This window comes from Danio rerio, chromosome 7, assembly GCF_052040795.2.
Source record: "Danio rerio strain M-AB ecotype USA chromosome 7, GRCz13ab, whole genome shotgun sequence".
Lineage (NCBI taxonomy): Eukaryota > Metazoa > Chordata > Actinopteri > Cypriniformes > Danionidae > Danio > Danio rerio.
This window is the reverse complement of record NC_141027.1, coordinates 56,770,800-56,783,634: the sequence shown is the minus strand read 5'-3', so window position 1 is coordinate 56,783,634 and position 12,835 is coordinate 56,770,800. Positions and strand designations below refer to the sequence as shown.

Sequence of the window (12,835 nt, the reverse complement as noted above, 5' to 3'; positions counted from 1 at the left end):
CCACGCACTCACTCAAGAGCTGAACTTGTCGTGAGATGTGTTTACATAACACTGCTAAATGTAATTCGGCGTAATTTAATAGGTAATTTAACTTTGTTAATTGTGACTTTTGTACAATAGTTAATGTTAAGCTAAGCTAATTAAAGATTATGTAACTTTTTCATTTAAACTATTTTAAAGACGTTTAAAAATATATAACTATATATTATAATTATTACCATTAGTATCGTAAAGCTTACATACAAAAACTGCATAAAAACCGTGATTCTTTTACTTTTCCATATTGTTAGGCTATCAAAGTTCAATGGAATTGGGGTATCATCATAAGAAAAGTGACGACAAAGTTTTTTTTTTCATTTTTTCTACATTTCTATTAAATTTATTACCATTTTACAATATTAAGAATCGATGTTAGAAATCGATGAATAAATTTTGCATCATCATGGTGTGGCTAAAATCAAAATGTCTGTCATCCTGAATTGCAGTGTAATGGAACCTTTTTGGAATGCAGAGTCTTGGTTTAAAGTCAGATTTTGCATGTATTTGAGTGCCTGCTCCCATTTCCCTAATGAAGTTAGTTCACATTCACTGTTTTCACAAAGTGAGATTTCAGATTTGCCTAAGATGTACGTAGACTCCCTGTTTTCTAGTCCTCACAAAAGTTTCCTAAACGGAAAGCTGCTTCTCAGCTGCTATCAGCTATGGCTTTCTCAAAGCAATTGCTCATTTATTGTTGGATTTCATTCGTTTTGATGCCACTTACAACTTGTACAGACGAATCAGAGGACAATGAACACCAAAAATATGATTATGGAAGGAAAGTTCAACAAATACGAGGAGGAATAATGTATAAGTTTGTTCAGGAATCAATGTCATGGATTGAAGCGCAACAGAGTTGTGAAAAACATCGAGGATATCTTCTGAGGGACTTGAATGATGAGATCAAGGAGCTTGTACTTGCACAGTCCACTCAAACTGGACCATGGTGGGTCAGTCAGACCTTGATGTATAAAAATTCCATCACTGGTGAGTAATTGTAAAGCTTATGGTTTTCCTTCTGTAGACTTTCTGTACTTCAAAGAAGACCTACTTGTGCCTTAAATAGATCCTGCTGAGTGCTGATAGATGGCAAAAGTCAAATTGAACAAGATTCAATCTTCTCTTATGAAAAGAACATTTGAAATCCAGAAATTTCCTTGCAGAATTACAGAATTATTTTGATTTGGTAAAGTGACGTTATTGCAATATTTTATCTTGTCAAAATTGGTTATGTGTATCATGCTGTTCAGGATGTTGTTTTAAAAATGGAAAAATCATGATTTCAGATAGAACCAAAAAGCTTGATGTCATATGACAACCAATCCAATATGTTGTTACTGATTTTAAGGACCTGCTCCTGTAGTTTTCTCTGAAGAATCATGTGCTAGCATAACTCTTGTATAATCTCAGTAGAAAATGTACAAAAAAAGTTACTGTGGTGGTACCTTTTGAAAAGATACACATTGTAAAACAAATGCTGGGGTCCACACAATTCCTACAATCCCAAGTTAACTTAATTGTTTTTGCAAATGTAAGTGGATTTAACATAAAACAATTAGGTTCTTCCCCAAAATACTCAAGAATTGTGTTGATTAAGCTAATTTTAAGTAAGTAAATAAGCATATTTTTTGAGTGCATGTTTGGATCTAAAGAGTTCATCTTAGTACTTTAAAGGTACAAAACAAAATTGGCAGCTTTTATAGCTTTTTTTTCAAAGAGTAAAACATAAACAGCAAAACAGAGTTTTTTCACCAAACTTAAGATGCTGCAAATTGTATTTGAAAAACAATAATTTAAGAAGTATACGCTAAAAAATACATTTGCGGTTTGTTCAAACTACTCATTTTAAAATGAGCTGAAACAACACAATTCTTGCTTATTTTTGGAACAACATACTTGTTTTATGTTCAGTCCACTATTCCTTCATGTTGTCCCAACACTAATTGATTTTGTGGAACCTGGCATTTTTTCGCAGTATATGGAAATGAAATAAATGAGATTATATAATTTTCACAAATTTGTTAAATGTGTTTTGGTATGATTACAGGATTTGAGCTTGCCTCATTTTACCCTTATAAAAAGGACGGCAGTACTGAAAATCACCTTGCTTGCGCTTATTTAGTCAAAGATCCATTTCAGCTACTGACCACACCCAACTGCAGCATGAGCTTTAGTTCCATCTGCACGCAAGGTATCAAAATAATTCAATCTCCTCTTCTCAACACATATAAAACAATAAAGCTATTTAATTACTTAGTGTTGATCAAAAAAACTCATGATTTTTAAAAAAAAATAGAACAAATCTTATATTGTGGTTATGTTGTTACAGATTTAAATGCTCATCAGAAATCAAGTGAAGAAACCAGAAGGAAGCGCAGAGGTGTTACTGACATATTATCAGCATTGCATGGCAATGTAGGAACTGACCAGCTTTTGACGGTTGGTGAGATTATTCAGGTTAAGAAATTGGCCTTTTGCAGTCCACATCTGTTTCATAAAAAGTAGGACTTGATAAAAAATAAATAAATGACAAAAAAGCCCAAATAAAGAAAACAAATAACTTTGTGTTTAATAGATGTCTAATAGACATTTAAACGTACAGCTTGTCAAAAATGAGGCTGGGTACTATAGTGATTCATAATAAATACAATAGTGTTTCAGAACCATGCTACAGTAAAGTCTTTTACTCTGTAAATATTATAGTATTTACACCACTTTGGTGTAGCAGCATAATGTAGTTTAAACTATTGTGATAAACTGTTACTAACAATGTAATATAGTTTTCACTTTAGTAAATTGGGACATATTCATATACCCTATTTGTAGAAAACCTGATACAGTATTTGGTGATATTATATTGCTAGTTACTGTATTCATTGATTATTTTACCACAACAACTATGGTATTACAACAACAGATAATTAAAATACTGTACAGGACCATGTGCTATTTTTGAGGTTGCTTCAAATGGCCCAGATACAAAATATCAAATATGTTTAATTTAAACTTGTTTAAGAGTGTAGATGTGAATAAATGAAATTACGGGCTTGTTCTTTTTAAGTGACTAGACCATAATAAAACACTTATAGAGTGGACTTAAAAGGAAAAATTACATACAAGCTACTGTATAAAAAATACAAGCATCAAACTAAACAATATTTTATAAACAATATTTTATGAACTCCCAAGCCTTCTTTTCAATTTTTCAGGATGCTAAAACAATGCTAAAAGATTTGGAGACTACACCGATTGAACTGACAATGGATGATAGGGTAATGTATATCTTTTATACATTACATTATTGCATACAGTATTTAATATATTAGCATTCAATAGCCTATATGTATATTTCAGTATTTCAGCCTCTAGAATATAAATGTTGGCTCTGTAGTTCAGATTTGTACTAGTATGATGTATAGTAACTTATATACTTATTATTAGTCAGAAATAAAGTGTCATTAAACAATACATATTGCTTCTTTTCCATATATAGAAACTATTTACAACAAAACTTTTTATTTACAGTATTCTCATTGGCATTAGCCAGCAAGATAACCTTACCTTATATGTATATGAAAAAGAAGTAATATGCATTGTTCAATGCCACTTTATTTCAGACTAATATTAATTTTATATGTTATTATACATCATACTGGTTATCATACTGGTACAAATCTAAACTACTGAGCCAAAATATATTTTCTAGAGGCTGAAATGCTGAAATATACAGTTAAATTATTTGCCCCCATTGAATTTTTTTTCTTTTTTAAAATATTTCCTAAATGATGTTTAACAGAGCAAGGATATTTTCACGGTATGTCCGATAATCTATTTTTTTCTGGAGAAAATCTTATTTGTTTTATTTCAGCTGGAATAAAAGCAGATTTAATTTTTTTAAAGCCTTTAAATGTCACTTTAAGCTGTATAGAAGTGTCTTGAAAACGATTTAGTAAAATATTATTTACTGTCATCATGGCAAAGATAAAATAAATTAGTTATCAAAACTATTATGTTAAGAAATGTGTTGAGAAAAATCTTGAACAGAAATTGGGAAAAAAATTAAACGGGGGCTAATATTTTTGACTTCAACTGTACATTGGTACAATGATATGCAATATCCACATCATTACTGTACTGTACTGTAGCAAAATTCTTCCAGGCTTTAATACATGAACATGATCAACCAAACTATATTGACAACTAGTAGGCAAGGGACAGTATGTTTATATCTCACAACAACATCTCTGAGAACTGGCAACAAATCTTCTTTCTTCAATTTATCTAATTCATATATTCCTTTGGTATATCAATCACAACTATTTTCTTCCTAAACAATTAGGTCAGTTACCTTCAAGCCATTTATAAAAACCTGAAAGCATCTACTCCAAATGACAACCAGCTGAGTGAAATTGTAAACTGCACTGCAGCCATGCTTTTATACTCACAAGAGTGTGAGCCTGACAACATGGAAGAGGTAATTTATAGACCAAGTGAATAACAAATTAATTATTTTCACTGTTTATTGATTGTATTGTATATTGGTTCCACTCATCAAACAGTTTGAGCAGCTTATTTCTCTTGCCGGCAAAATTTATGCAATGGCTGTTGTCGGTAATGGGAACATTGTCAAGGACCTTCCAACAGGAACCATTTATGTCAGCAGGTCAGTATTAGTTGAATGGTTCCTACCATCTCAAATCATATGCCAAGGTTTTCATCTGTTGTATAACTTTTTTTTTAACATAGACAAAATTCAAGCACCCTGGGTAGAAAGAATATTGGCTCCACAGATGGAGGATATTGCCAACTTCCATCTTTTTCTGCAATGAAAAGTCAACTGCCTCCCGGGAATGTCAATGTCCAGGTTTGCTAGTATAGAGTTAAACTTAATACAAAATTATTACTTTTTACTTGCAATAAGGTTCTGATCTTATCGTGTTATAATTAATTCATAATACAACTTGCTCTGTTTTGAAAATGATCGTATTATCTCCCCCTTCAGTTGGCAACCCAGGCTCATTCTGAAAATGTGCCTCTATATAAATTTCTGGAGAGCGCCAAATACGCCCCAGGAGCTACATTTTATTGCAGTTTTTGTTTTCACAAATCCACCAGAGGCTGCTGTGTACACTTTTTGAGATCTCGCGTAAACTCACCAGAGGCCACTGTCAACTGACTGTTTGACTGACAGATCGACTGACCCACCCTTCTCCTTCACTAAACCCTACCAATAGTGTTTTCAAAATTACTGATTGACCATACTTAGCTCTAGCTGCATAATTCACGATTTCCAGAAACGTATATAGGGCTATGTTTTCAGAATGAGCCTATGTTGTCAATGGTCTGTCAATAAGAGACTCATTTCTATAATTGTTATCAGCATCATTATTTTGAATACACTAAAAATGTTATTATTACAGCTCTTTCAGTTTAAAGTGAATCCATTGGAAATGAAGTCTGACGAAAACATCACTGGAACAGTTTGCAGCTTTTCTTTGCAGAGTAGCAACTCTTCAGTCAAATTCAAAGATCTTCCAGAGAACATTGAGGTAAAAACCAACAACTTAACTAATTTTATTACATGCATGTTAGAGAACTACATTGATCTTGCATCATCTGTTTAAAGATTGCTAACACTGAACACTGCAGCATTTGCAGTTTTTGACTTGCTCGATGAACATTTTAGGGCATTTTAATTTGTAAAGTCTTAAAGCCATTTAGTGTAAAGTATGTTAAAAAATGAACACAAATTAATGAAATAATTAATACACTGTAAAAACGCTGGGTTCTATATAAAGATTAGTGGGTGGGGAAAGGAGCGAGAACTCAATTGTAGTAAAAATAAAGATTATTATTTATAGGAATAAAACAATAAGGAAAACAAACTACCCCAAGGGGCAAAACAATAACAAACAAATAAACAAACAAACTCAACTGGACTGGCAGGAAAAGGCAGAATGACACAGGACAGCAGACAAGAGGAGCTCTAAAGGAAAAATAATTGGCCAACAGAAAGGCAAACCTAATAAACTAATAATGGGATAAAAAGGAGGGTGAGACTAGACAATAGACAGGAGAGCACATGGTACAAAAACACAACACTAGTCATGTGCTCACGTAAAACAGGACTAGAACGCACAGTCAATGAGAGAACTCAGTAATCGCGTGTTCACATGAAACACAATACTAAAGCACGTGACCCGCATGTAAACATGGAACCATGTGCTCTATACAACACCAAGACGAGACAGAACGTAAAACACAAGTCTACGATAAATAAAACACTTACTGTGAACTCACATGCAGCAAGCATGTTTCCAATCCTAGCACTAACTGAAACCAACTAGATAGGAGCTCTGAGACCAAAAACACCATACCATGAACAAATCACACACCTGGATGAGAGTGTGCATCCCGAGCATACCCGGTGCACATGGCCTGAGCATGGCCAAGATGGCACTCATACAAAAGTCAAAGACAGACAAGAACAGGATAAGAGTGCTCGACCCGAGATATCTCGAGCCATACACAACATAATACAAGACAGGACTAGTGTCTGGACTCTGCCACTGAAACAAGAATTGACAAGACCAAAGTGGCAGAATCCTGACAGTCCACACAATTACATCATGTTGTCATTAACTTATTCATTTTTACAAATGTAAGCAGATTGAACATAAAACAATTAAGTTGCCCCCCAAAAAAACAACAAATAATTGTGTTGATTCAACTTGTTTTTAGTAAGTTTGAACAAAAGTAGCAAAAGTACTTGAGTGTACAGAGAGAATTGAACTAGATGTTACAAACAATTGCTGATGCTTCTGTGCAGATATATTTACCTCAACCCGAAGCAGCTCAGCCTGAAGTTGTGGACATAACCTGGAAAAATGGGTTTGCGGTCACCTCGACTTTCAACATCACAGATGCAAATGTGACTGTCGTTGTAACAGCAGTCCCGAATCGAAACATAAGCCTCAGTTTTACATTGCACCCACCCAATGGGACAAACATCAGCTCTTGGAATCAAAGCACTACTGTGACCTATAAAGGTAACTTTAAAAAATAAATTCAGTGGTTTACTTAAATGGGTTGTGTATAGGACTGTTATGAAACCTTTATAATCATGACATGACATGCCATGAATATCAAGGACATTTTATACATGCTTATAATTGCTGTTATTAAGTGCCATTCACTTAGTTATGTCGTTTTATATGCAAATGTGACATTGCTTGTGATGTTTCTGTTATGACAGCTTGACATAACCAAATGCATCATAACCTGTCTCTGTTGTGACAAATTGGCATTAGTAAGACAATATAACTTGTCATAAACCTAGCATAAACATGATTGTCACAATGCCATTATAATTGTGTCATGAATGTTATCGAAGCATCATTAATACTTACTTGACCTCAACCACAGTGGTACAAATTGAATTTGTCATTAAAATCTCTTTAAAGGTAATTAAACATAATGATGTCGTTATAAAATTATTTAAAATAGTTTTTAATGGCAAATTCATTGTACTACTAAATAAAGCGGTCATTAAAATGCTCATGACTTAATTGTAATGACTTCACGATGATCATGTTTATTACAGATTTATGACAAGTTATGTTGTCTTGATTAACGTCAAGTTGTCACAACAAAGACATTATGCACTTGGTAATGTCAAGTTGTCCTTACAGAGACATCTCAAACAATGTCACCTTTGTGTTTAAAATTACATAACTGAGCGAATGACACTTTGTCAAGCAAATTTTTCATAAACATGCATAAAATCTCCTTTATATTCATGCCATCATGTTTTGATTGGAAAGGTGTCATGACAATTTTATGAAGAAAAGTGTTACCAATTCAGTTACTAAAATTAATAATATATCATTGTTATTCATTATTATTACCATGATGTCTCTGCATTATTTGCGCAATAGATGGTTATCGCTGGCTGATCAACCCTGATATGAGAAAGGAATTGGATGGGACCTGGAAGGTGTCAGTGTTACCAACTGCTTACAGCTCAAGTGATGTGCTCACCTTCAAAATGTCTGTTTTTGTAACCAAGTGCCTGTTTTGGGACACAGATAATGGACAGTGGAGTAGAGAGGGCTGCATGGTGAGACTCCATAATGCCTGCTCACTAATATACCTTCTGTGTGGAGTTTTTACATAATGTTTATGATATCATGTCTGTCTAAAGGTTGGTCCCAATACAACGCCGAACTTAACGCACTGTTTGTGCAACCACACAACGTTCTTTGGGAGCTCCTTCTTTGTGATGCCCAACCAGGTGGATCTGTCAAAGACCGCAGCTTTGTTTGCCACAGTAAATGAGAACTACATAGTGGTGGTTGTGCTCAGCTGCTTTTTTGCGCTCTACCTGATCCTTGTAATGTGGGCCTGGTATGCAGACCGCAAAGCTCTCCGAACGGTCAGTGCACTCATATTTATTTGCCTATTTAACACACATGTGGTTTGTTGATGAGACATGTGCCATGACTAGGGCCAGACAGAATCTACAGACATTTTTTTTGTGCAAAATCTGCAGATATATGTGGAATGACTTTGGGGGTATCATAACTAAAAACCTAATATATTAAATAAAAGTAATAGCTATTTAGTTTTTATTTAATGTTTACAATGAAAATCCACTTAGATTACTTATTTGGTGAACAAAGCAATCTCTCATATAATATATATGTAATATATACTAAAAGACAGAAAATATTACTTTACTAACTGTATTGTAAATAAATCATATGAAAATTTTCTTATTAGTCAATAATATTACTGAAATTAATTTTAAAAACTGAATAAAAATAAACTTACATACATTTACACAACTCCATAAATAGACTCAATGATGGGCTAAAAATCTGCACTCAGATTTTTGTGGGCCTAGCCATGACCAACCCAAGTGGATTATAGCGCAAATGAAAACAAATCCCATTAACCAACATTGAAGAATAATTAGAAAGGTTAGATTTAAAAGTAAAAAGCTAACAAGTAATATGTCACATTTTCTATTTAAAACAGTAATTCAAATGCATTTCCAAGTAAAATATAATCGACCTTGCTAGGTAGGAAAGATGTTTTAGGCATTGCAACACAGCCTTTCACTTTAATTCAGTATATTTTAATTCTGTTATGGTCCTCCTTGAAGGCTGAGATAATAATATTTAAAAATCTGCAATCTGAAAGTTAAATGTAAATATTGAGAAAATTACTTTTAAAGTTGCCTAAGTGAAGTGCTTAGCAATGCACATTACTAATCAAATATAAGTTTTGATATCTTCACAGCTGGAAATTTACACAATACATTTATGGTACATTAAATTTACTTTAATGTAGTAATGAGTTTTGTCATAAAAGTAAAACCAATCGTTTTAACCAATACAATGTATTTTTGGCTACATATACCCGTGCAACTTAAAAGGATCTCATGTATGTTGTTTTAGCTTATGCATGAGACTTTTCATTCCTTCTCTGTCATTAGATTATATTTTTATCAAAACACTTTGACTTCTGAATATTATATGTAAATAATGAAGTCTGCACCGCGCCCACGTTTTTTATTTTTTATTTTGGTGTGTTAATCTTGATAATAATATTATCCAGACGGTCATGACTTGCACTTGTTAAATAATTACCTATATAGCGTTATTTTACATTCTTGGGAGATAAAAAAAAAACACAGGCATTGTGCTAAAACATCTGTTTTTGTATCTCCCAAGAATGTAAAATATATAATATATAATATATAAGTTATATAAGTAATTATTTAGGGGCAAAGCAGTGGCACAGTAGGTAGTGCTGTCGCCTCACAGCAAGAAGGTCGCTGGTTCGACCCTCGGTTCAGTTGGCGTTTCTATGTGGAGTTTGCATGTTCTCTCCGTGTTCGCATGGTGCTCCGGTTTCCCCCACAGTCCAAAGACATGCGGTACTGGTGAATTGTGATGGCTAAATTGTCCTTAGTGTATGAGTGTGTGTGTGAATGTGTGTGTGGATTTTTCCCAAAGATGGGTTGCGGCTGGAAGGGCATCCGCTGTGTAAAAACTTGCCGGATTAGTTGGCGGTATATTCCGCTGTGGGGACCCTGGATTAATAAAGGGACTAAGCCGACAAGAAAATAAATTAAGTAATTATTTATCGAGTCTGAATAATGAATGATATTATCTGTAAATAACCCACTCTCTTGAAAATAATTTTTACAAAAAAGGGTGATTTCGCAGCCATAAAGACAAGTGTTTGTTTTCCCAAAGAACATTGTGGTGAACAGTTCTTAACATAATCTGTTTTTCAGGGTTGCCACACTTGTACTTGAATTTCAGACATATGAATTCAAGGCCTGGAAAGTACTTAAAAACAAACATAGGTCCTTGAAAGTGCTTGAATTTAAAGTTTATGGTTATTTTATATGTCATTTCAACAATTGTACTGTGCTGCTTTCAAAAACTAAACAGAAAACAACTGAGAAATTCTTAATTTAAAAATCTCAAATTTAAATCTTATATAAGAACTATGACAAACAATATTTTATTTTATCAATATTTCAGAAACCACAATTGAATATTATTCATGCATTTTCCTTCGGCTTAGTCTCTATTTCAAACGTTGCACAGTGAAATGAACCGCCAAATTTTTCAGCTTATGTTTACACAGTGGATGCCCTTCCAGCTGCAACGCAGTATTGGGAAACCAGAGCACCCAGGGGAAACCCATGCGAACACAGGGAAACCATTCAAACTCCACTGACCCAGACTCGAATCAGTGACCTTCTTGTTGAGAGGCTTCTTGTTGAGAGTGCTAACCACTGAGCCACTGTGCTGCCCCACATTTGAATATGACCAGTATTAAATTCAACAAATTATATTAAAGTTTTTTGAAATTGTCTGTTTAAAACGGTCTACATATTTAAAAATGACATACTTAAAGCATCATTACTGACATTCAATGTAATGTTTAAAGTGTATGTGAAATTTTAAGTACAATAAGGTATTTAATGGTCTTATATATGCTGGGGATGTCAATTACAAAGACGTTTGATTTAACATTTTTGGGGATTTAAAAAGTCCTTGAATTTAGTGTCCATGAAAGAGTGGATGGTGAAAGTTCATCCTGAAATCATCAATGCTAATAAAGAACTTTTATTAATAAAAGCGCAGTAATCAAGCAGAGCGACCACACAGCAAAATGTCCAAACATTTTGTACATACTTTATTTTTATCTTTCTATTAAAAATGTCTGATGTGACATATTTTCAGAACCATCAAAACCCAATGATTCAATATGTACTGTCATTGATACTCCAGGATTCTATTTCAATGTTCTACACAGTAAAAATGTATTGGTTCCACACAATTCCTTCATGTTGTCCCAACACAAATCAATTAGGTTAATTTGTCACATTGGAATTGTATAGTTTTATCTACGTTCTAAATGAGCTTGAGATATTGAGCTTCAAAGTTTTGGCATTCGATATAGCAAACAAAAAGTGAAAAACAGTTCTCTTTCATACATTTAACATGACAGAGACCCTAAAAGTACTCTTGTCAAAGTTCTCTTCAATTTGCAAATTGGGTGAAAAGAAATGGCAAATGCAGATAGAAGCTTCTGGTTCTAAAACGCCATTTCCCGCTTGGAATTCTATCTGGCAGATCAGTAATTGAAGCATTACTTTTCAAGAAATACAATCAGTCTGCTTATAAATTTGGTTTAAAAAGTAAAATTGCTGTTGTAACAATATGTCATTTGAGAAAGTTAGATTTTTGCTTTCTGTATCATTTATTTTGTGTTTTAGGATGAATATTCTTTCTTGTTCAAATTAAACATACAAGGCTGTGGTAAATATTTTATCCAGTGCATATGTTAATTTTATATAATTAATATGGCCATATTTATTGAATTATATACCTCATGAATTAAAGGTATTGCATTTAAAATGCTAATGGCTCGGAGAAAGAACTTTACAGAGTCAAGCTAAAGTTTGACTTTATAGATAAAACCTTTTTTGTTTTTTAAATAAAAAATCTCAAAATGTAAACAACTTATAAAACAACATCACATAAGTTGTCATTTAATAAGAATATATAAGAACTCAATTTTGACAAAAAAAATGTCAGATAGAATCTTATAATTCTAAGGTGATGAACTGTTTTTACAAGTTTAAGTGGATTAAACATATACCAATTAATTAAACATCAAGAATTGTGAAGTTGCTTGAACAAGCAGTAATAATCTTTTTTTATTGACTGTAAAAATGTGATTAAATGTCTGTGTCCACAGCGTAAAATGACTCTGTTGGAGGACAATCACCCATGTGCCCAGTACAACTATCTTGTAAATGTACAGACAGGCCACAGAAGAAAAGCTGGCACCACTGCCAAGGTGAACCACAAACATTTTTATATTGCTGAAATGGCCAATTATTTTCTTCCTGTTCAAAAGGAATACATTTTGTGAAGACGGACTAAAATTAAATAAAGTCAGACACAGTTTGTCTTTTAATTGCTTTAATTCTCCAGAGAATGATCAGTTTACACACAGACAGCCTTTGTGAGCAAAAGCATCTCAAGAATGGGCTCACATGAGTTTTTAAAGATAAATTTCTCTACAGCTTCTGAACTTTCAACAACCAGTAGATTATACATAGCTGTAATAGCCTAATGATTATAATGCATTTAATCTTTACTTTAGCAAAACCTTAATTAATTTATAATACCAATATATAATTGTTAATCATCAAAATATGATCGTCAATATTAAAATTTTCCTTCAAACTTAATTTAATAAG

General features: G+C 33.2%; 2 protein-coding genes across 3 annotated transcripts in view; both read left to right on the top strand.

The window, feature by feature from the left end:
• Window positions 1-12,835, top strand: part of csnk2a2a (casein kinase 2, alpha prime polypeptide a) — a 471,730-nt gene that overhangs the window by 236,584 nt on the left and 222,311 nt on the right. The gene's annotated exons all lie outside the window — the stretch shown is intronic.
• pkd1l3 (polycystic kidney disease 1-like 3) overlaps window positions 5-12,835 on the top strand; it is a 30,349-nt gene continuing 17,518 nt past the window's right edge. Inside the window, exons 1-13 of one of the 2 annotated variants that reach the window (XM_087261913.1) lie at window positions 5-82; window positions 864-1,026; window positions 2,087-2,230; window positions 2,369-2,478; window positions 3,249-3,311; window positions 4,379-4,513; window positions 4,599-4,702; window positions 4,786-4,903; window positions 5,460-5,588; window positions 6,869-7,088; window positions 7,977-8,158; window positions 8,243-8,473; window positions 12,328-12,429. In XM_087261913.1, the coding sequence (XP_087118039.1) occupies window positions 870-1,026; window positions 2,087-2,230; window positions 2,369-2,478; window positions 3,249-3,311; window positions 4,379-4,513; window positions 4,599-4,702; window positions 4,786-4,903; window positions 5,460-5,588; window positions 6,869-7,088; window positions 7,977-8,158; window positions 8,243-8,473; window positions 12,328-12,429 (1,695 nt within the window). In that variant the 5' untranslated portion in view covers window positions 5-82; window positions 864-869. Of the gene's footprint in view, window positions 83-569; window positions 1,027-2,086; window positions 2,231-2,368; window positions 2,479-3,248; window positions 3,312-4,378; window positions 4,514-4,598; window positions 4,703-4,785; window positions 4,904-5,459; window positions 5,589-6,868; window positions 7,089-7,976; window positions 8,159-8,242; window positions 8,474-12,327; window positions 12,430-12,835 lie in introns of those variants that run through there. The other variant, XM_087261912.1, reaches the window with a different exon arrangement.